Source organism: Cnephaeus nilssonii (genome assembly GCF_951640355.1).
Source record: "Cnephaeus nilssonii genome assembly, chromosome: 10".
NCBI classification, from domain to species: Eukaryota; Metazoa; Chordata; class Mammalia; order Chiroptera; family Vespertilionidae; genus Cnephaeus; species Cnephaeus nilssonii.
The window spans coordinates 6,248,918-6,273,086 of record NC_137081.1 but is presented as its reverse complement, the minus strand read 5'-3'; the positions used below and the strand labels follow the sequence as shown (position 1 = coordinate 6,273,086).

Sequence of the window (24,169 nt, the reverse complement as noted above, 5' to 3'; positions counted from 1 at the left end):
TCAATGATGCGAGAGAATCATTGCTCAGCTGCCTCCTGCCCGCCCCCTACTGGGGGTGGAGCCTGTAACCGGGGCATGTGCCCTTGATGGGAATAGAACCTGGGACCCTTCAGTTCACAGGCTGACACTCTATCCACTGAGCCACACTGGCTAGGGCCAGCTATGAGATTGTTATGTAAGTTGGGGAAAAAACAGGAAAAAAATTGTGCTTTGGGGAAAGCCAACAGCAGTACCAATTTTGACGGGAATACCTAAAGCATGAGGATACCAATTGTATTTTAAAAATACTTGTGCTCATCTCTAAGGATGAGTGTCGTGGGCAGATCTGTGCATTCAGGGCGTCTTTAAAGGGTTAGCATTCTGCACCGAGGACCTTGTTACTAAGTGGGCACAGCAGATTCAGGTGCGGACGGAGGGGGGGCGGCGGATTATGCAGGGAGGTCTCTGTCAGTAGCCCCGAATGATAGCGTGCCGGAGGGGAAACGGGTGCTGAGTGAGTGGACCACGTGGACAGCTCAGCTCCTCCCAACCCCTCCAGACTGGGAGGCGCGCATCGACAGCCACGGCAGGATCTTCTACGTGGACCACGTGAACAGGACCACGACGTGGCAGCGGCCCACGGCGCCCCCCGCCCCGCAGGTGCTGCAGAGGTCCAACTCCATCCAGCAGATGGAGCAGCTGAACCGCAGGTGAGGGCGGCGCGCGGCCACGGGTCTGCGCTGTGGTCGGGCTCATGGTTGGTTACCTGGTGCGAAGGGGGAAACACGGGGTTTCGCTTTCATCTCCGCGTGTCCTGTCATCAAGGTGTAGGTGCTACATCTTATGATTCATATGTTTCATTGAATTTCTCTTGGTTAAAAAAAATAACAATACCCCACACACCACCACCACCACCTACACCACACACACACACACACACACACACACACGCACGCACGCATGCACACGCACGCACACACAGCTGGTTTGGAAACTGGAAAGGAAATACATAATGCTGACCCTGTTCGTCAAACCAAGGCATTGCCTTTTAGTAAGCCAAGTACGTTTTTAAATATCTAGGATCTCCGTTCATGGTGCATCCTTATTATCAATGGAAGCTTTTTACTCTGTCCCTTTTCGGGTACTAATTGCTACAGAGCAAAGAGTTGTTTCTTCTTGAACAATAGAGGGATTTCGCGTTCTTTGGTTAAGGACCACAATTTTTAAAAAAATTTGTTAGGAAAATGTCCACAAGCGATGGACAGAAGAAATCCAATGCGACGCGATTTACTGAAGTGAGAGATGGCCCGGCGGGTCAGGGAATGGAGTTTTGGGAGGAAGTGGCTGAGGCAGGGGTGACAGCGGGAACTTTGGGCTCGGGGAAGCGGTTGGGTCCCAGATCTCAGGGCTGCTGAGAGGTGACTAAGCTCCTGCTTTTAGGTATCAGAGCATCCGCAGAACCATGACGAATGAGAGGCCCGAGGAAAACGCCCACGCCATCGATGGGGCCGGGGAGGAGGCCGACTTCCACCAAGCCAGCGCAGGTACGAGCGGGTGGTGGGCATCGTCGTAGCACAAAAGCAGAACACAGGTGCAGTAAGGATTGCCAAAAATTGAGGCTTTTCTTGTAGAGAACTTTGGATCTTCGATAAGATCTGGTAATCCAGCTCCACAAGTAGAGTTCACCAGGGACCTCTTACTCCTTAATCCTTGACTTTGTATTAGTACTGCGAAAAGAATCACAAGCCCACATAGAAAATAAGTTACGTTAATCTCTGGATCTGTGGGCTAGAGGGCAAAGATCGAGTCTGCTCCCTTAAAGCATCATCGGATGCATTCAGGTGGGAACCGACCAGAAATACCCTCAATTGCACTTTAGTCTAGTGAAGAGCCACCAGGTTTTCTGTGTGAATTTACATCAGAGATGGACGTGTTGGGGCCGTGGTCGGCAAACTGCGGCTCGTGAGCCACATGCGGCTCTTTGGCCCCTTGAATGTGGCTCTTCCACAAAATACCACGGCCTGGGCGAGTCTATGTTGAAGAAGTGGCGTTCGAAGAAGTTTAAGTTAAAAAAATTTGGCTCTCAAAAGAAATTTCCATCTTTGTCCTGTTGATGTTTGGCTCTGTTGACTGATGAGTTTGCCGACCACTGTGTTGGGGGATAAAGCAGCACAGCAAGCGAGGAAGGTGTCCCCAGGTGGACGTGCGTGGGTGTGTCTGTGCCACGTGGACAGCTCTCCCTGAAAGCCCGTCTGGTCTGCCCCACGTAGACTTCCGCCGCGAGAACGTCCTGCCGCACTCTACCTCCAGATCCAGGCTCACGTTGCTGTTACAGTCTCCCCCCGTGAAGTTCCTCATCAGCCCCGAGTTCTTCACCGTGCTACACTCGAACCCCGTGAGTATCGCATCGGAGAGAAAGGGCTGGGAAAAGCAGCAGGCCGTGGGACATCTTCCCCGTGCGTGTGCGTGCGTGTGTGTGCGTGTGTGTGTGTGCGTGTGTGTGTGTGTGTGTGTGTGTTTGTGTGTGAACAATAGCAGGAATGACGATAGCTGATGTTGACCGAGCACCAAGTTTGCTCCAGGCACCGTGGTGAGCACTCTATATGTTTTGACCCATTCCTCCAACGTTTTGAGGTAGATGAAAAGCCCTTGTTTCCAGATGAGGAAACTGAGGCACAGAGAGGTTAAATACTATCCCCAAGGTCACACAGCCGCTCAGTGGTATCGTGGAGGTTAACGTTTCAGAGATGGTGACTCTAGGGTTTATGCCATGAAGGACCACCAGGCTGCGGTTTTTAAGCTCAGCAGACTTTTATAAATAAACTAGAGGCCCGGCGCATGAAATTCATGTGCGAGTATGGTCCCTAGGCCTGGCCTGTGATCAGGGCCATCTTCCCTGACTGGCGGCTGCTGGCCCCGCCCCTGCCACCAGCCAACCCTGGTTCTCCATTCGCCATCGGGCGATTGGAGCCTGCCAGCCGCGGGGAGAGACTGAGAGGTGGTCATTGCACCTCATAGCAACTGGTCGAGCGGCCATTCTGCCTTTCGGTCAATTTGCATATTACTCTTTTATATGTATAGATGCATATTCTTGGTTTCCAGACTTCAGAGATTCTGGTTTAATAGGTGTAGTGTAAGTCCCAAGAGCCCTTTTATTTTTAAAGACCCCTGACGTGATGCTGATGGAACTGGTCTGTGACCCATAATTTGGGATTTCCACGTATAAAGAGATGTTGCATTTGACGACGTCACTGCTTTGGGCACACCGTAATTCAGCAGGACTTCTGACAGCTAACGGACGTTCATGGCTGAGCAGTCTCAGCAGACTACAGGTTTCTTGTTTATTTGGTTTGCATGTTAGCTCTGGTCTTCCCTCTTCTTTTTGTGGGCATGATTTTAAAACTCCTTTTGCTGGGAAGCTCATCTTGATTTTAAACAATTCTTCCTAAAGCACTTAAATTGCATTTGCTTTTCCTGCCCCGACTGCATGCGTTCCTGGCTGTAAAAACGCAGCTACGCGATTGAAACCCTGTGGGGTGTATCCCTGATTTATGCGTGGCAGGAAGTATAGTAGCTGGATGTTTCTTGCTAATGGTCTCAAGATAGGAATTTATGGGGGTAAGTCAGCCCATTTTTGGTAAAGGGCATTGCTTGCTGGCATTTCTTCTTTTTCTTAGGTTAATGGAAAATGTTACAAAACAAACTTTTATTTGTTTTCCTTATTTTAAGATTTATTATCTAGCCTTTTTTTTTTTGCCTGAGTTGTTTATGATCTACAACTGTTCCAATAAACTCCCTGTTTATATTATTGAAAATGTTCAGCATACAAAAGGAGTATATTAATTTAAAAGCTTTCCTAGTTCTCTTTTTTTGTGATTTGAACTTACCAGTTTATGTTTTAAGCTAGTCATAAAAACATAGATTTCGTATAGCAGTATCTGACTTAATCATCTTTATTGAGAAGAACATAATTAAGTAGATATATGGTTGATATAACTCTAAAGGAAAACTAGAAAACAAAATATTGGTGTGTTTTTTCTGTTTTGCATGATGGTTGCTTTAAGATATGTTCTACTGCCCTCTGTTGGTTGTGATCAGATTTCTTCCAAATTGTCCAGATAAACCATTTCTCCTGATAACTCTAGACTTACTAGTAATTATTACTGTCATGTCTTTTATAGATGGTATGCCTGTGTGTGTCTAATAATTCTCAGACATAAATATATTCACTATATGTGACTGGATAATATTTCCAACATACATGCCAAATCATTATTACTCTGGCTTTTAATAAGCTCTAGAAATACATTAATCCCACCATATAAACTTTTTAGTGCTTAATGAAGAAACACATTGTTCCAAAATATATAAATGTAATTTTGCAAGTCAGGTATTCCTACTATTACAACATAGATGAATTGAGATAAGTTAATAACGTTGGTCAATAAGTTAAATTTTCCCTCCATTTTACTCTTTAGCTAGACGAGAACAATGTAAAATCCCTCTTATTAAAAATACAGATAAAACGTATAAGATAAAAATAAAGACAGTCTGTGTAAGGCAGGGCTCTTTCCATATCCTAGCAATGGTACTTGATTTTGTTTATACTGAGCCTCTGTACTGTATACAGATGCTTACATCTGCTCCCACAGGTGAGAGACATTTGCTGTAGATGCAGTGATGATATTTTTCAAGTGTGAATTTGGAAAACCTATTCCCGATGAAGGGCTTTTGAAATATGAAAGATACATTTTGTTTAGCAGTAACGTGCTTACCTGTGTCATTAAACAGAACAGACAGGGCCAGGGGATGCCGGACAGATAGTCACCATAAAGCACCCACAACAAAACCTGCCACGAGAAGAATCGGTCGATGGGCACACACGGAATGTTGACATGTCCTGTCTCACTCCGTGCCCAGTGGCAACAGCATTCCCCTCGGCTGCTCTCAGGATCGTTCACGTCTGACACCTCAGACACTGCAGCAAACCACACGCAGTCAGCTCTAAGGAGTGTTGCTCTCGCACCGTGGTGGGCAAACCGCGGCTCGCGAGCCACATGCGGCTCTTTGGCCCCTTGAGTGTGGCTCTTCCACCAAATACCACGGCCTGGGCGAGTCTATTTTGAAGAAGTGGCGTTAGAAGAAGTTTAAGTTTAAAAAATGTGGCTCTCAAAAGAAATGTCAATCGTTGTGCTGTTGATATTTGGCTCTTCTGACTAATGAGTTTGCCGACCACTGCTCTCACACAATTTCACTGAAACATCCAGGTGACCACTGAGCTGGCGGGTCCCTCAGCCGTCGGGCGGTCATTTCTCACCAGAAAGACAGCAGTCGCCAAGAGGGAGGCTGGGAAGGGCGTTTTGGGACAGAGAAGGAGTAGCCGGAAAGCATGTTTTAAATCACCTCAAAGGAAAGCAAAACGTGTGCCATTTAGAGAGTCACAGGGGCTCTGTCGGCCGTTAACAACGACTGCCAACTCGCCTTCCGCCCTGTGCGTCCTCCCGAGACGGTGCCGGGAAGCAAGTCCCTTGGCCCTGCCCTGACCTGTGTCTCAGGCAGAAAGTCACATCCCTCCCGGCACCTTTCCCTGTGAGACCGGGACGCAGCACCACAGAGAACACCCCCCACAGAGAGGGGTCCTCGCCGCGAGGCCCACGAGCCCCGAGGGGAACAGAGGCCTCCTTTCCTTGTCACCGTTTCCGGCGCTCTGGACCCTGTCCTTAGCTCTGCTCGTCCTGTCGGTGGGGTTCAGTGTTTTCACCCCCCACCCTGTGGCCTTGGTTTCCCAAACTCTGCTTCTGCTCGGCCAGCCTCTTCCTCCCTCCTTCCCCTGCGATTCTCCACCTCCGTCCTTTCGAGTCATCAGGCTGTGCGCATCTCTGTGTCCTCGGGTTTTAGGTCAGGGCTTAGCACAAAATTCATGAAAAGGGAGGAGAGCCTTCTTCAGCTCATAGGAAGGGGGATTCTGGCTCAAGATCTCTCAGAGTAGAAAACAACTTTACTATCATTCGTCTGTTACAGATGTGGTAGGTATAATCCTATATGTATTCCTTTACTTACTTAGACTCCGAAACCGGTTTGGCTCAGTGGATAGAGCGTCAGCCTGTGGACTGAAGGGTCCCAGGTTCGATTCTGGTCAAGGGCATGTACCTTGGTTGCGGGCACGTCCCCGGTGGGGGGTGTGCAGGAGGCAGCTGATCGATGTTTCTAACTCTCTATCCCTCTCCCTTCCTCTCTGTAAAAATCAATAAAATATATTTAAAAAAATAGACTTCATATTTTTATAGTTATTTTTACCTCTTTATATATCTTTGAGATCCTTGTTCCAGTGGATTTAAATCCTATTAATTATGAAGAAAGCAGGACAGTTATTATCTCATCCCATAGCTGGGCCAGTTGAGGCAGAGGTTAAATGACTTCCTTTGTCTCCGTCATGAGTGACAGGACTGTGACTAGAATCTTCACTATAGAACTATATGAACTGAGTGCATTAATGTATTTTTGAACCATATACACTGAGTGGCCAGATTATTATGATCTCTGAACGCATAATAATCTGGCCACTCAAGTGTGTGTGTGTGTGTGTGTGTGTGTGTGTGTGTGTGTGTGTGTGTGTTAGAGGCCCAGTGCATGAATTCGTGCATGGGTGGGGTCCGGCCAGCCTGGCCAGGGGGAGGGAACATAGGCGGTTGGCCGGCCTGCCTGCTGGTCGAACTCCTGGTCGAGAGGACAATTTGCATATTAGCCTTTTATTGCGTAGGATATACACTGAGTGGCCAGATTATTATGCGTTCAGAGATCATAATAATCTGGCCACTCAGTGTACATATATATATGCACATATACACAGATAGTATCAATGTTGAATAACATGTAAAATATATTCAAAAATAGAATAAACTTACAGGTGAATAACCCTACATGTAGTTTCTTTATAAAAGGGTAGCGTCTGGAGGGGTGTTTTTGTTTGGCCGAGTGTTCTGCGTGGGCCCCGATAGTCACGTGCATGTTGCACAGATGGGGAAAACCACTGGTGCTCGAGGTTGCCCGCCAGTTCCTGATGAGAGAAGTCTTCCTTGTACTCAATTTGCTCTGGTTGATGCTTTTTGCAAAGACCCGTTGAGCTTGGCACTCTATTACATGTCTCACTGAGTGGAGGGGAGGAAGATGAAAGGCCGCAATTAATTAGAAGAGCAGCCTGAGACTCTGGAGCGCAGAGCTGTCCAACCCCAGGGACTCGCTTCCGGCCAGAGGCTGGGGCGGGCTCCGCACCTCATTACGGCCACTGCTCGTCCTAATGAAGTTCTGCTTCTGCCCTGTAGCGAGGGAGGAGCAGGCCCGATGCTCTGGATAAAGGTCAGGATGGGGCCTATTGAGTTGCTTCAATGTGGGGAGAGAGAAATGAGGAAGATCAAGAGATACGCCGATTTACAACAAAGGCTAATGGAACGATTTATCGGATGGAGTTATCCCACCATCATTTGTCCCCGAAGAGACGTGCTGGGGACTGTGACCTGGGAGCTCATTACTGTTGCCTCCAGACAGGCCGGTGTGGTCTCGGGCCTCTGAGCTTGCAGGGGCTTCTGTGGAAACAGATCGCAGCCCAAAGCCAAGTGCAGCAAATAGATGCCTTGCTGAGTGTTCGTTCAACGCCAAGGCAGGGTCAGCCATGGGCTAAGCTATTAATTAGCTAACGTTCGCCTCTCACAGCCTTCGACTGCTTTTATTAGCCTCCGTCTCTGCTTTCATGCTATTGCCATCTTTTCTCTCATGCCCTCTAATTGCCCACAGCCCTGCGCAGGCATGCCGGCTTGGCAGACTCTGTGCTGGGCACCTCGGTTTCTCACAGCCGTCAGAGCCTGCTCTCGGCTAGACAGGTTGAAATGTGACCTCCAAATACTGTATACTCGGGCGTATTAGGGAACTAGAGTACACTAGTATTTGAGAATGGTTCAATGTGTTTGTCCATCCTTCCCTCTTTCCTTCCTTTCGTCTTGAAAGGGAGAAACTATTTTAATACAAAGTAAAAAGTATATAATGAGTGAATCAATCAGAATAACTACCTAATAGTTATTTTATATTAGAGGCTTGGTACACGAAATTCGTGCACGGGTAGGGTCCCTAGGCCTGGCTGGTGATCAGGGCCAATCTGTGGGGCGATGGGGGGGGGGCGCTGGCACCCACCTTGGCTGGCCTGGTGCCGCCTGCTTGCCAGCCCCGCCCCCTGCCGCCATTGCCAGTCACCTCCCTTTGTGGGGTGACTGGTGGGGCAACTGGGGGGTCCCCGCTGGCACCCACCTTGGCTGGCCTGGGGCCTGCGGGCTGGGGGCAGCTCTTGCATTGAGCGCCTGCCCCCTGGTGGTCAGTGCATGTCATAACAACCGGTCGTTCCACTGGTCGTTCTGCTGGTCGGTCAATTTGCATGTTAGGCTTTTATTATATAGGATAGTGTAGGTTACATGTCAGTAATGGCAAATAGCACATCTCAGTGACAAGCTAACAAAGCTGTGTTTCGCATTGCAAACTGGATGGTCAGGGTTCTGTGATCTCCGTAGCCGCTCCGAGACCCAGGGGCCCAGGCTGGGTCCCTTTCCAAACATTGCCAGTCGCTGTGCCAAAGGAAAGAAAGCTCAAGAGGGACTCACACTGGCAGTGAGTGCGTTGACCTGGACGTGACACGTCTCGAGGGACCCTGGACACTTAGGAGCAGTGTGGACGGTCCTCATACTCGCTTGTCTTTTATCCTCAGTCACTACCACAGTCTGGGCACGGCAGCGGCCGCGAATGGTTATTAGAATGAAGTGACGCCCACGGATTCTGGTTTCGGTGGGGTTTGCCTTAGTCCGTCTCAGACGGAAATAAATAACATAACCCAGGAAGTCAAACCTGTAGGCCTCCAGATCCAGGGAAGAGGATTGAAAGCCCTTTGAACCGGCCTGAGAATAGAGGTTAATTCCAGGACAGGGCATTCCTGGCCAGGTCAGTTTCATAGTGATTCCTGTTCCCTCCTGGGCACGTGGTTTGGTGCAGTGAATGTTTGTTGACTGACTTCTGTGTGGACCACCCATGGCTTGTGGTCCATTTTCAGGACATTCTTTAAGTATCATAGAGATGAAGACTGTAGTGTTTTTGAGGGGAAAAAACTACTTTTTTGTGTGTGGTTGTGTAGTGGAATTTTATTACGTGTGCATTTTCGATAATATAAATTGGGCCGTGTGTGTGTGTGTGTGTGTGTGTGTGTGTGTGTGTGTGTATCTGCACATACACGTGTACAGGAAAAGCAGAGGGGGAGAATATATATAGGTAAGAGGTGTGACGTCCGGGGAGTGCTGTCTTCCACTCCCTTCCCTGAGCTTGTGCCTCTGAGAAGGTGTGAGGTGGAACATCTCCCTCTGCTCTGGTCTCAGATGAACACAGCTCGGCTCTGAGGCACCTCAGCCCGTTGCCCGAGCTCCTCCTCTTCAAGCACATGGCCACGCACTTCCCCACACCCTGACTTCTGAGCGTGTGCCCGCTGCTTCAGGGGCGCTCAGCGAGGGACCCGTGATCTGTTCCGATGCTGCAGAAAAGCGGGCTTTGGGGGGCTCACTGGAAGGTGGTATATTTGTCTTCAGCCCGGTTTGATTTTGACTTTTTTTTTTTTTTTTTTTGCCTAAAACCGACTTTAGGTGAAAACGTCAGACCTGGCATTCCCTACAGAACGAGACTCCATATGTCCTTCTTACTCATTAGCTCCCTAGACCTCATCAGGAAAGACGGCCTTGCTTTCTATAGCCTTTCTATATGATTTGATCAAAATACGTTGTTCCGTGTCTGCCCTTCCCGTGTGTGGGTCTAGAGCTACGTTGGAGCCCGTATGCCCACCAGAGGAGTAGACACACCCGTGTGCCTGTGTGGCTCCTGCCTGCCCCAGGGGTTAACCTTGGTTCTCCATCCTTTCTCCAGAGTGCCTACCGCATGTTTACAAACAACACGTGTTTGAAGCACATGATCACCAAAGTCCGGCGGGACACCCACCACTTTGAACGCTACCAGCACAACCGGGACCTTGTGGGATTTCTCAACATGTTCGCCAACAAACAGCTGGAGCTGCCCAGGGGCTGGGAAATGAAACACGACCATCAGGGCAAGGTAACCTGCAAGCGGCCCGGGCACGGGGCTCTGTCCCTGGCGTCGGGGGGAGGCCCTTTGGGAGGTAACACAGGCCATCTCCTGGGTTCGAGCGAAACCGGGACCAGCAGGCTGCCTCTGCAACGGTCACCACACACCTCGGAAGTAGTGTGTGCGGAGGACGGCGTGGGGGCGTTTGCTCCTGAGACAGTCGTGTTAGCCTGGATCCGCGTCCCCTGTGACCTCTCACCCTTTCCTGTGGATCAGAGAAGAGGTGTAACAGCTTGTGTGATGGAGAGTTGAACAACAGTTGTATTGTTTTGGAGACGGTGGCTAGGAGGTTGCTAGGCAACCACACAAGGTGTGTCTTTGTGACGCTGTCCGGGTTTGGGCCTCAGTCCTGTTGGTTCAGATCCCGGATTCTGTTAGCACGTCCAACAGGAGCACAGGTGGCTTCGTGTGTGGTGAGCAACGCGCAGCTGGTCTCACAGGCCGAGGAGCCACCTGTGTGGTTACTTCCTTTGTAGACGGCGAACCGGAAAGCCGGGTTGTCAGCGGGAGCTTGTCACGCGTACGACATCGGAATGAGGAACTCGGTCATTTCTGTCGGGGTTCCTCAGCGAAGATGCTGTGTGTTTGATTCTTGTTTAGCGCCGCTCTGAGCCAGGAACGTCTAAGCTTTTTATGTGTCTGAGCTCTGCCAGCAGCTCCATAGACGGTACTGTTACCATTCCTGCCAGCTCCAGGTGCGGGACCTCAGCGGTTGGTTTGGTGACCTGAGGTGTGTGGTGACCGTTGCAGAGACAGCCTGCTGGTCCCAGTGTCACAGAGACGGGCAGGAACTGAGCGGCGCCCTCGCCCGGGCAGCTGGCCGAAGGCACCACGCTCGCCGTGCAGGAACCGACTTCTGCATCCTTGTCTGTAAAAGGACTTGACCTCACCTGTGGGTGCCGAGGATTGCAGCGACCTGACATTTGAAGTACCTGTGCTTGGCTCATGCATTCAGTAAACATTTATCGAGCACCTACGCAAGGCAGACAAGCCAGCTGCTTCATACAGCTGCGTGCTCATGGGAAGAGGCGGGAAATAAACAAGTAAATAAGTGCATAGCACGCCAGGAGCCTCGGCATGCTATGATTTAAAACAGGGCCGGGGAACGTCCATCCCATGGGCCGTAGAAGGCCCGCGAAATCATATGGCCTGGCCCTGCCAAAGCATTAGGGGTGAGTTCAATGTTTGACCAAATAGAACAAAGGTTGATAATTTTGCATGGCCCTTGAATGATGCAATAAATATCCAAATGCTCTTGGCAGAGAAAGGTTCCCCACCCCTGGCCTAGCTGGTCCCGGTAAGGACTCGGAAAAGCACTGATGGTGTTATGCCTGGTGTACAAGAGCAGCAGCAACCAGCATTCATTTCTCTTCTCAGCTTGGCCAGGGCGTTTGCCTGGCGTTGGGAAGAGCTGTACGCATCAGAGAACCCCTGGCCCGGGAAACCCCAGGGGCGATGCTGCTGCCCACGGCCTGCTCTGTGTAGAGACGAACTTGCTCAGTCAGTTACATCCTCAGCGAAGGGACGCGGAGCTTGTGCATGGGGGCGGAGGGCCCTTTCTGCCCGCCCTAGCCTGCCTGACGCCTTCAGGGGACAGCGCCTGAGTCACAGCCCCTGGACCTCGAGGACAGTTTCAGCTGCATTTAGGGTGCTGTTGCCGATGAGTTATGATCGAGGGTTAAGGACAAGTTCTGTCTCCTAGCTTTTATAAAAGTTTCGATGGTTAGACAGCCGTAAACATGATCTCGGCATGGGAGTAAGAGCGATGCATCCTATTCCCTGAGGGCTGTGGACTCAAGGTTTGGGGTTGGGGGTTGCGGGGTGGGGGTTAGGGGGTGTGGAGGCAGGTTCCACCGAAAGTCGTAGGCATTGCAGCGGGCCCTGAATGTGGGCTGGGGCTGGTAGACAGCTGACGGCACAGTCTGCTGGTGGATTGGCCGTTGGCTGCCGTTTGGCATGGCAGACAGACCAGGACCCCTGCCCTGTGGACAAAACGGATTATCAGCCGGGCCCAAAAGCCTGCTACTTTAGCCTCATCTCTCCGCTTCCTGCGTTAGGACTTCAACAGGATTTTTGCCTAAGCTGGACGCCTTCGCTAGAGCAGGTGTGCCTCCCTGTGATTCCCCCGTCCTTCCTGTCCAGGTGACTGGCTCCCAGTGAGCTAAAGGGTCTTAAGGGGACCCTTGGGGGAGGCTCATGCTATGTCAGTGGTCAGCTGTGCTGCCAAGTCACAGCTCCCATCCCACAGGCAATGAGTGGGCTTTCTCCCAGCCCTGCAATGCTAATGAACTAGATAGAGGTCCAGTGCATGAAGTTTGTGCACGGGTAGGTTCCCCAGGCCTGGCTGGGGATCGGGGCCGATTGGGGCCTTCCTTTGTCCCGCGCCGCCCCCTGGTGGTCAGCGCCCATCATAGCGAGTGATCGAACTCCTGGTCTCCCGGTTGAAATCCCGAGGGGACACTTTGCATATTAGCCTTTGATGTATATAGATTGCTTTGCTTCCAGAACATTGAAAGGGAGTGAACTTTTATCCATTTACTGTAACGTCAAAAGCTATCCAAATTACAGTTATTTTCCTACCGTGCCGCGTGGCTTCTAGACTTGACATGGGATAGGGTGTCCAAATCCGCAGTTACATGAAAGGATTCTTGAGAGGAATGCTCTCGCACTTAGCTCGTTGGGCTGATGAAATTTGGCTCCCTCTTCTCTTCTCAAGTGCAGCGTTTTCCTTTAGTCATTCTGCGTGCCTACTGTGTGCCTGCCACTGTGATATGCATGCTGTGGGATGTAATGTTGACCCCGTGATGTTTGAGCACCTGGATTTGATCCTTTCATGCTCACAGCAGTCTTGTAGATAGCTGCTATGTTTACCCACATTTTAAATGCTTTTTTAAAAAAAATTAATTTTAGAGAGAGAGGAAGGGAGAGGGAGCGATAGAAACATGGATGAGAAGCATCCATCAGCTGCCCCCTACTTGGAATCAAACCCAGAATCTGGGCATGTGCCCTGACCAGGTAGCAAACCAGCAACCTTTGGGTGCATGGGACAATGCTCAACTGACTGAGCCACAGGACCAAGCTCCATCCCCATTTTATAGACGAGGAAACTTTCAGAGGAGGCACGGCATGGTGGAAGGGAGTGTGACCCAGTCCCACCGAGAGTACCAGGTGGAATGGGATCTGAACCCAGGCAGCCCAGCTCCGGAGCCGGTGCTCGGAGCCTGCCTCTCGCCAGGGAGTGGGGTGAGTTCTGGTGCAGGGAGGAAGAGGCGCTCTGGGGGGTGGGCTCTCTGACACATGGCGGAAGGCAGCCCGGGGGCAGCTGCTCTCCGCCCTCTGGGGGTGAGCGATCAGGCCTCTCCTGAATCCCCCATCAGTTCACGTGCGTTGTTTCAGGACGTCTGTCTCCACTCACCTCCTGGTATACCTGTTAGCGTGTTCTGTCTTCCCAGACAGACGTCCCTTCTTCACACATTGCGGACCCGTGGCTTTATTGCTAGCTTTACCCAGTGGCCAGATACGTTTCTATTGAACGAGGACAAACAACGTTTTACATAAATGTTAAAGGCACGCTTTAAAATGAAATACCCATTGCATTTTGAAGTGATTTATTACATGTTCTTACAAGCTAATAGCCTTTTAAAGAATTCTCGTGATGGGCCACAAGCCTTAGAATAGAAAACACGAGAACTCTCATGATCCGTCTGCAATGCGTTAAGAATTCTTTTATGTCTTTTTTTTTTTTTTAATTACCCCCTTTTCTACCCCAGTGCCTGTCACATAGAAGGTTCTCAAAACAAGTTTGATGAATGAATGAAGGTCAGGTATCTTTACATAGGACAAACGGAGAAGCCCCTACCTACTCCTCCCCGCCCCCCCCCCGTCCCCTCCTCCCCCCCTCCCCCCGGCGCTCTCCAGAAGTCACTCCTCAATTGACCCCCATTTGACCTCCCTTAATGCATATGTTGTCCTGGATTTTTCGCATTACATGTTGGAACACGGTAGTGATTATGCTTGTACTGCACTTTAGCTGTCTTCAATTTTGAAAAGAGACTGTTTTCTAATTACTTAAGGCCACGGGTTTAAATGGGGTGAGATTCCACAGGCTTTGGGTAGGCTCTTTGGGGATTCTAGGGTGAAACATGCCCTCATTTTGAAACAAAAACATAGAAGCAGAGAAAGTTGCCCAGGACAAAAAAACGTTCTGCTTGCTTCTTGTGACCAGAGTTCTTAAGTTTTTGTACACTCTCAGGAGTGCGGAAATCAAGGGTAATTTGGGATCTGGGCTACAGTTAAATTTTTGCAAGACATATGCGACAGTAGCGTTAAAATGTGACTTGTTTCACACGTTTCTGGTCCTGGGCTGGGCTTGATCGTTGGTAGATGCTCATGGGGACAATACGTGTAATCTGGAAGACAAATTACACTTTGGGCTTTCGTAAGGAAAACCAAATGTTGTTTAACTTAGGAGTGTTCTTTCCTCCATCCTTCCTCTTGTCAATCTGATGAAATTAAATCTGAGAAAATAATGCCGCAGTGGGGTCAGGATTTCTAGATCCATCACCATCTCACCTGACCTCCCTGAACCCCAGGTTTCTCTAAAGGGAGGCTGAGTAGCCTCCTGTGCAGCCCCTGGGGCTGTGGTTAGCATCAGCTCAGGTGATAGAGGGATTACAAATGGAAGAAAAAACAATGATGATTATCATTATCCCAATGGATCCAGTCATTTACATAATATTACTTGACCGCCCGGTACCAGAGATAAAAACTGTCCAACAAAAACCTCTCCCGGTTTATGACTTAGTTTGGGGAAAGCAAGGATCTAGAATATACAGAATGCCTACACAGTAAAATGGACTGTTCTATTTTATTACTGTATTTATTTGTAGCCAGGAGTGCTGCTAACCTGGTTACCCAGCTCCGCAAAATCTTGATTTGCATGCTTGGGTAGCAGTAAGGATTTATAGAGAACCACAGCTGAAGAGCTTCATCAATTTAGAATTGTCTAAAGATGGTGAAGATTTGTTGTTAACGGCTGACCCCTCCCTCGGATGGGAAGCGCATCTGGTGCTACAGAGGCTGTGCGATTCCTGACAGGGTCCCCTTCCGTCCCCCGATGACCCGCGGACCGCCCTGACCCGCGGTGGTCCATCAGCACGGCCCTCTCCACGGGGGGCTCCGTGGTCGCTCTCGGTCTTTGCTGTCCATCCTGTTCGTGACCAGGACAGTCTGCCCTCGGAGGCTGCTCCCGCCGGAGCACTGAAACTACCCGGAGAGGCTCCTGCTCAGCACGCGTGCTCTGCTCCTGTGCTCATTCCGTAGGTTTGCTCTCCTGCCCTCTACGCTGGTGGTTACAGTCTCCATCAGCCACGGTCATGAAAGTGGGATTTAAAAAATATATATATATGTATGTATAGTTTTATTGATTTCAGAGAGCATGGGGGAGAGAGAGAGAGAGAAACAATGATGAGAGAATCATTGATTAGCTGCTTCCTGCACATCCTGCCCTAGGGATGGAGGCCCCCACCTGGGCATATGCCCTTGACTGGAATTGAACCCGGGACCCTTCAGTCTGCAGACAGATGCTCTACCCACTGAGCCAAACTGGCCAAGGCAAGAGTAGGTTTTTTTAAAAAAACATCCTTAGCAAGATAAGTAGCTTTCTCCTGGGAACTGGATCTGACATCAGATCCGCATATTTGCACAGAAGCATGCACTTCCTGTGCAAAGCCACTACGCGCCCTCCCCGACTGCTCCTCCCTCAGTGCCTCTCACCCGGCCCGCGGAGAGTGTGCCCCAGGTGCTGGCCAGGGCCTGCAGGGTCCGGGCCCACTGGCTTGGCTCTGGCATGGGATGCCTGGCGAGTTGTCATAGCAAAGGTAGGACTCGAACTGCACTTTGAAGGATGAGTGGGCTGTTGAGAACAAGAGATGATGGAAGAACACCCAGCATCAAGGTGTAGAGACAGGAACACATCAGGTGGGTATGGTTGGTTCCTCTGAAGAAGTATGGGCACGTTTCAAGAGACTCTGTATCAGCTACACACACACACACACACACACACACACACACACACACACACAAACACACACACACACCCATATGCACACGGCAGCTGATGATATGTTTCCACCCCAAGCCTGGCAGGCACCAGACCAAGGAGAGACGACGTTAGGTAAGGAAACACCGGTGTCCCAATTCCAGCAGTTGGGCGGGAGGGTCCCTCTGCCCAGCCTTTCTGTTTGATGCAGCTCTTCAGTTGAGTCCATGAGGCCACCCACGCGAGGGAGGGCGTCTGCTGAACCAGTCTCCTCATTCAGATGTTAATCTGACCCACACACCGCAGACACACCCAGGGTAATGCTTGGCCAAACGTCTGGGCACCTGTGGCCCAGTAACGTGCACACATGGACTGAACCATCCCCGACCGTAGCAGTGAGATAAACGCAGAGGAAGCTCCCTGCGAGGGCGAGGTGACCGGGAACGAGGCCGAGCGGCACGGATCATAGGAAGCCCCGTGGCATCTGTTACCACGTTCACAGAGTGGGCTTATCATTTGGTTTAATGTTTCAGAAAAAGCGTTATATTGGATTTCCCTGTCAGATGTTAAATACGGAATCCCTGTTTCTCTCCTTGCCTCTTGGTTTTGTACTCTCAAGCAGTATTAATGGAGGGTTCTCCCCCCAAATCATGCCACTTGTGCCTAAATACTAAGAAACAGTGAGGTCTACAAAAAATGTATCATACACTTCCATGTTTTCTTTTTAATACAAATGTAAAACGGCAACCATTTTATTTTAAAATGAAATATCCTTTCCAATCCTTTGTTTTTTCCTACAAAACAAACAAACAAACAAAAACATGTGCTATAATACCTTCCGGCTACCTCGGCCTCTGTTTCCGTAGCCAAGCTTTGTAACTCTGTGGGTTTGTGCCTTTGGATGTCAGATTGGGGTTCTGAGTATCAGAATGGTCCACATACCCAACTTGGATAAACATGACACACGGCAGTTATGGTTAGGAGGGTGGATTTTTTTGGAAGAGAACAAATATTTAACAGTGAAAGGGACCACATTTTGAGCCTACGTGAGGGTTCTCATTCACCCCGACCTTAGCGGCCTGCGTGCCTGCAGAAGTGGTCCCCGGGGCGACATAGACTTTGGTCCCCCCCCCCTCCCCCCCATGAAGCGAATGGCCACCATTCACGGTCCTGGGTCAGGTTCAGCTCCATGAACAAAATGCAACTTAACGTTGTGAGGCCTCCAGTGAATACCAAAGCCTCTTAGCAGGATACGTTCTGTACCTTGAAAAACATGTTTTTGGGGATTTTTTTTGGTCAACTCCACCACTACCTTTGTTACTATTTTTTTAATCCTCACCTGAGGATATTTTCCCACTGATTTTTAGAGAGAGTGGAAGAGAGAGGGAAAGACGGACAGAAATATCGATGTGAGAGAGCACATTGATTGGTTGCCTCCTGCTCGCCCCCGAGGAGGAGCCTACAACCAAGGTACGCGCCCTTGACCAGAACTGAACTCGGGACCCTTTGGACCGCAGGCCGACACGCTCTCCACTGAGCCACACCGTCTAGGGCTGCATTTGTTATTTTTGTGGCACATTCTTCAAATGCGTTGAAACAACTAATAGCTCTTTGTGTTGGTTACCTGGCTCAGTCACCTCAAGTTACGCAGTAATCAGGCGGAGATGGAATTAAACTCTAAATGTATATATAACACATGGTTTTTAGACAATCTCTCACTCATTTTAAAGGCGTAAAAAATGGTAGGTAAAAAAAAAAACAAAACCCAATAAATGCACGTAGGGGGCGACGGTATAGAATCTTCCTGGGAGAGTGTGCCTTTTGAATGAGAGAATAGAGCAGAGATTGCGTTTGTGACTTTATTTCTGAGTAAAATGCTAGACTCATGGAATCTGGAAGGAATTGCCCAAATATGGAGATGGCCTTTGCCTTTTATTTTTTTAACCTCAATTTTATTTTAAAACAGTTATCTTCATGACCTTCAGTGGGTCTTTTTCTTTTTTTAAAAAAATATAATTAGCTATTTTAAAATTTCACGGCGATGACCTTCTTCTGCTCTACCTAAAATGGGCCGATTTGGAGAACTCCATTCTCAGCGTCTACAGGAATGTGCTGGTAGCTAACAGCCAGCTCTGCAGGGTGGGTGTGGAGGAGGCCTGATTTGTGGCACCTGCCGTTGCCCATGGTGTGAATTCTCCCGTCACCGCCAGGTTCACGCTGCCAGCAGCGTTGTCAGCCAGCCCACAGAATACCTTACAACTTCGCATCAGCTCTTAGGAGCCAGGACAAGCCATCGCCAGAATACTACTAGCTCTCCTATAATATTCCAGCACCTAAATACCTCCCCTCCCAGCATATACGAGTACACTACCTCTCCATTAGCTAACATTTCACATCTAAAGTGTTGGGGGACAGTGAACTTACCGACACCTACTAACCAACCAGCTGTTTCTGGAACTTTAGCTGAAGCGCCATGATTTCTGTTCTCCCTCTTAGCAACTTTATTTATTTACTTTTTAAATATTTATGCTGATTTGTAGAGAGAGAGGAAGAGCGAAGGAGAGAAAGAAACATCGGTATGAGAGTGAAACATCCATTGGCTGCTCCTGCATGTCCCCCGCTGGGGGTCAAGCCCAAAACCCAGGCATGTGCCCTGATTGGGAATCAGACCAGCAGCCTTTGATGCATGGGACAAGGCCTAGCCAACGGAGCCACACCAGCCATCTCCTCGCAGCTTTAGAACTCTGATCATAGCAGTTCAACCTTCTTCTTTAACGTTTTTTATGACTGATACGTGTATCATGACATATTTGGGAGCACTCCCTCCTTCAAGTGAACCACGTGGTTGAAAACGTTAGCATGACTAATTTTTACTTACCATAAACTGTATCTTTCAGCCTTTTTCATCTCTGCTGTTGGTAATAGGATACAATGCAGAGAAAAATCACGTAATTCCTTATACTTCGGGAGCTGCTAGGGGACCCAGGAGCTGAGAAGAAATTTATATTTTGGAAGGGAGGAGAGAATGTGTGCATAAATATGATCTTTATAAAAATTAAAGTTGATTTTTTTAAAAACATTTCTCAGACGTTATAGAGTTGAGAAGCCGGAAGTTAGGACAGGTTCCTGACGCGGTGCTTCTGACTTGTGAACTGTTGTTCTCTCATTGTTTCCATGGCGCCTGTGAGACAGGAGGAGAGAAGGCCTGATGTCCTTTCTCTAGCGTAGTTACAAGTGCTTTGGGGTTTTTTGTTTTGTTTTTCTCTTTTGTTTGTTTACACAGTCTTTTAATATGGATTTCTGGTTTGGCAGAATGTTTATTAACTGGAAACAATTTCAAACTTCTGTCAGTAAGATTTGTTGTGCTTGAGGTCGGTATTTCTTCACAAATACGGATGGCCTTTTTCTTTTCTTAAAATAATAGAAGCTTTAAAAAAAAAAAAGAATTGTGTAAAGAGAGAAGCATATTTTGTTTGGCTTCACCAAAATACCCCTCGGCTCCGAGCAGCCCGGAGCTCCTGCCTGAGACCAGGCCCGGAGCAGGGAGAGGGGAGAGGGTTGCAAAGTGAGATTTCAGCTGGGGTCCCTGCATTCCTTTCCTTTTGACTGTGTTGTGGGTCCTAGTTGGCCCAGCGCTGGGCGGCTTGAGGGAATTGCCTTAATGACACGCAGCAGTAGGAGGTCTATGTCCTTCAGATTTGCTTTGCTGGTGGCTAATGTGAAAAGGATGCATTTTTTGAGACCATTGCTTTTTTCCTGGAGTCGATGTTCTCAACATGCTGCTCACCCAGACAGAACTTGTCAGTACACGTTAGATACTTCCAGAAAGACAGGCAGGCTGCTCAAGAATGGTGTCATCAAAGGTCACCCCAATTTTATTTTTAAACAAGGACGAGGCCAGTGTCATCACTGGCTTGAACTAGTTCGGGTATCCTGCGGGGAGGGGACCCACTTTCCTGGCGTAATTGAGTTGTGTGTCAGAAATAGAAATGGCGAGCCTGAACGTGGCACAGTGATTTCTCTACGCTTTCCTCTCGGTTCCAAAGTGGGATTCATGTCCCGCCGCTCCCCTGCGACCTGCGTGGTTCCCTTTACGTGGATAAAGCAGAGAACAAGGACACCTGTCGGAAGGCCACACGGTGGGCGGGGCAAAGCCAGAATGCTTGCCCAGGAATCGCTTCTTTTCTGAAAAAATAAATATTTTTTAATTGATTTCAGAAGGAGAGGGAGAGAAACATCAATGATGAGAGAGAATCATGGATCAGCTGCCTCCTGTACGCCCCCCACTGGAGGTCGAGCCCACAACCCGGGCCTGTGATGGAACCGTGACCTCCTGGTTCATAGGTTGACGCTCAGCCACGGAGCCACGCCGACTGAGACCTCAGCGTACCAGGGAGGGTTTGGTTTGCAGCCGAGACCCAGACAAGGTTTGACGCACAAGATTTCATTCTCTCACATGAAGAAGTTCAGCGAGAGGAAGTCGGGGGCTCTCCCGGTGGTTCCTCAAGTTGTCAGGGCCCTGGCTCCCTCCAGCGTTGTGCTCAGCCGTTCCTCATCTTCATGGCTCCACACGGCTGCTGGGGCTCCGGCAAGGACATCCTTGTTTCGGGGAGCAGATGGATGAAGGACAGAGGGAGGGCCTGACCTTGTAAAATCGCCTTGAATAAGGGGAGGAGGTTTCCGGAATAACCACGTGACGCTCTCTTTGTGTCTCACCGTCCAGACTTAGTGTGGGCCACACATGCCTACATGGAGCCCAGAGCGGATAGCTTCGCCCCTTCTCCATTCTCTCGAGCCAGAAACACTGTCGTCCTCGGAAAAATGTCTCAGAAGTTAAAACTTTATTGTTAGTTATGATAACATAACTCATACTTAAGGGCTCACGGGCACTATCTTCCACATTTTATATGAACCATCGTACTTCACCTTCCTTAGATGTGGGTGTTACTATCCCCATTTCACAGAAAAGAAATTGTGGTTTCAAAAAAGTTACGTTTTGCCCAAGGTTATGTCTCTAGTAATGGGTGAGCCGGAGCTCAGAGCCAGACTTGTCTTTTTCCAGGTCCCAAGCATCGAATCACTGCTTTGCCTGCTGCCTCTCAAGTGTTAGCTTGGTCATTCATTCATGTCGACCCTGGGATGGTGTAGAACCTGCTATCCTATTTGTGGTTTTATAGTCTTCAGCTCTTTACCGCTTTCACCCAACACACACACACACACACACACACACACACACACACACACACACTCATTTATTTTTCCAAATCTTTAAGTATTTCTATGCTTATGTAAAAGAACACGGCTTTCTATACTTGATTGGTTCATTGTAAGTTGTCTTTCTGCATGTTGGTCAGGCGTCTGCATGTTAGCGTTTGGGGCAAGTTTAGAGGAACCCTCAAAGCTAGTGGTGATCACAGAGCGAGTAAGAAAGAGCCCTTACCCCGGGCATTACAGTGTGATTCTGTGAGGACGGATTGTAGACGAGCCTCGGAACATCCAATTACCCTGTGAGTCGGCATGTGAATCAGAGCTGCCCTGGTGCGCACACCCAGGTGTCCCGGTAATTACAGGTACATCGTGGTTACCGCCAAACGGCCACCCACCCCTTCAAAACATTCCCAAGAAATTAGGTGGAGTAAACAGGCAGTTCTATTTTAGTACTCCTTATAGTTTCCCCTTAAGCAACACTACTCACATTATGATTTTGGTAATAGAAGCTGAATCTTAATTTACATAAAGTAGATACGGGGTTAATTATAATACCTACTAGAGGCCCGGTGCACGAAATTCATACAAGAGTAGGCCTTCCGCCCTAGCTGGTTTGGCTCAGTGGATAGAGCGTCTGCCTGCGGACTGAAGGGTCCTGGGTTCCTGACCAAGGGCACATGTCCAGGTTGTGGGCTCGATCCCCAGTAGGGGGCGTGCAGGAAGCAGCCAATCAATGATTCTCTCTCATCATTGATGTTTCTATCTCTCTCTCCCTCTCCCTTCCTCTCTGAAATCAATAAAAATATATTTTTTTAAAAAAGAAAAAAAGAGGAGGCCTTCCTTCCCCTGGCTGCTGGCACTGGCTTCCCTCTGGCACCCGGGATCCAGGCTTCCCTCGCAGCCCCAGCTTCGTCCAGAAGGTCATCGGGAAGGACGTCCGGTCTAATTAGCATATTACACTTTTATTATTATAGATTATTTTGAATGTCCACTTGTAAAAATAGTTCAGTTGCTATTTTATGACATTTTGAATAGTGGCAGAAATAATAGACCATTATGGTAGAAATTCGAGTCGGGCAGAGGGTGGGGGGGGGGGGGCGGTGGTGACCTTTGACCCAGTCTGCGAGACAAGCCTGTTTACGGGTTACCCTTGGTGTGTGTTTCCCACAAGGCCAGGGAGGAAGATGTTCCCCTGAGGGGAGGACGGAGAGAGCATTGCCCGGGGCTGGGAGGCTGGCGACACCGTCTCCTACAAGACTTCGTATATTCCTTCTTGTCCTTGCCACCTGCACGTGGGACTTGGAGAGGAGGGACGGGCAAGGATTCTCATCTTGTCTGTTTCTCAGCTCTGTTTTCCGGTGCTCCTGCTCCTTGAAGTTATTTCTTTACGAAGAAGTCCTTCTTTCCTACCCGGTACTCCCTACACCTGCTCCCCCGCACCCCCACTCCTGGTCACGTGTGCACAGAAGCGCTGTGCTCCATGGTGGGGAGGGCTGTCCTGGATAGGCACGAACCAGTCTGCACCGGGGTCTGCCTGGGCGTTTTCACCCCGTGTGTAAGCTGCTTCGGCGAGCGAGCCGCCTCAGTTCGAGAAGCCGGTTTCCTGCTGAGGCTGCCTGGCCTGTCTCAGGTGCCCTGGCCCTTGATGGACAAGTAATGAGTCTCCGGCTCTCCCCGCAGTCGCTCTCATCTTGGATGACCTAATTAGCTTTATCTGATCGTGGGAAACTTACGTTTCCTAATTGTCTTTGAGATCACGGGCTTCATTATTACCTGGAGTGAATTTTACTTGGAAAACTTATACCATTTGGCTCCGAAAGACAATGATAAGTAGCACTGGGTGTTGATCTTTAGAATTAAACAAACAAACAAACAAAAAAGATTAAAAAGGCGGCTTTCCTACACTGTATGCAGCCCTTACCTCAGCACCGAGGGAAGTGCTTTATGCTCATTCATGACATCATGTCATCAGGGAGTCTGCCGTGAACACAGTAGGCACGGTTTCCTCCCACTTATCATGGGGGAGAAATGTTGGCTATGAATAAGGAGCCTGTTTATTTAAGGGATCTACAGAGAGAACTTCCGCGGCTGGCCCAGAGTCGCTGCGTCTGATAAAATTCGTATGAAGGAGGGATCGGTGGCAGAACAGGAAGGCAGGGAGGAAGATTTTGAAGTCTTGGAAAACTGGCCAGAGTGGGATGTTGCCTCTATAGGTGATGGGTAGCCAGTAGGGGCTCAGGATTGGAGCGGGGGTGTAATCAAGGCGCACAGGAAGAATAATTCTGGTCCTGAGGTGCCCGTTCCGTGAGGAAGGGCGGCGATGGGGGTCCCCTGAGGAGCTGGCGATACTTGTACGCTGGGATGGGCCAGAGAGAGGAGGCACTGCCGTGGGAAGTGGGGGGCTGGTGGCTGGCTGCAGAGGAGAGGCAGCCGATGGCGGTGGGCGTTCCAGATGACCAGCCTTGGGAGTAATTCTGGATGGCAGTAAGAGCTTAAAGAGCATCAGTTAAGAGAAGCCCGAGTGTGCACTCATGTGACTTCTTTCTGAGATCCTATCTTCGATGGCCGTCGCCCAGAGTGTTTCCTAAAACCAGGAATCAGGTGCCTTCCTGCTCTCCTCATTCCAGATCCCATCGAAACGTGTCTTTCTCTGTTTTGGTCTTTTCTGGGGGTGGGGGGTGGTAAGGAGAAATTTTCCCCACATTAGGAGGAAATGGAGTTAAGACCATTGCTCAAAAGTGGTAGAAGTGGCAGGTCAGCTGAGAAGTGTGCGGCGTGCAC

The 24,169-nt window shown here is 49.4% G+C and overlaps 1 protein-coding gene across 4 annotated transcripts in view; it reads left to right on the top strand.

The window, feature by feature from the left end:
- Positions 1-24,169, top strand: part of HECW2 (HECT, C2 and WW domain containing E3 ubiquitin protein ligase 2) — a 260,292-nt gene that overhangs the window by 162,707 nt on the left and 73,416 nt on the right. For all 4 annotated transcript variants that reach the window (XR_013814098.1, XM_079782596.1, XM_079782597.1 and 1 more), the window contains 4 exons: positions 539-689; positions 1,420-1,523; positions 2,250-2,374; positions 9,925-10,110. Coding sequence is in view for 3 of the 4 variants with exons in the window: in XM_079782596.1 (XP_079638722.1) it covers positions 539-689; positions 1,420-1,523; positions 2,250-2,374; positions 9,925-10,110 (566 nt within the window). In the remaining variant the exon portion in view is untranslated. The remainder of the gene's footprint in view (positions 1-538; positions 690-1,419; positions 1,524-2,249; positions 2,375-9,924; positions 10,111-24,169) is intronic.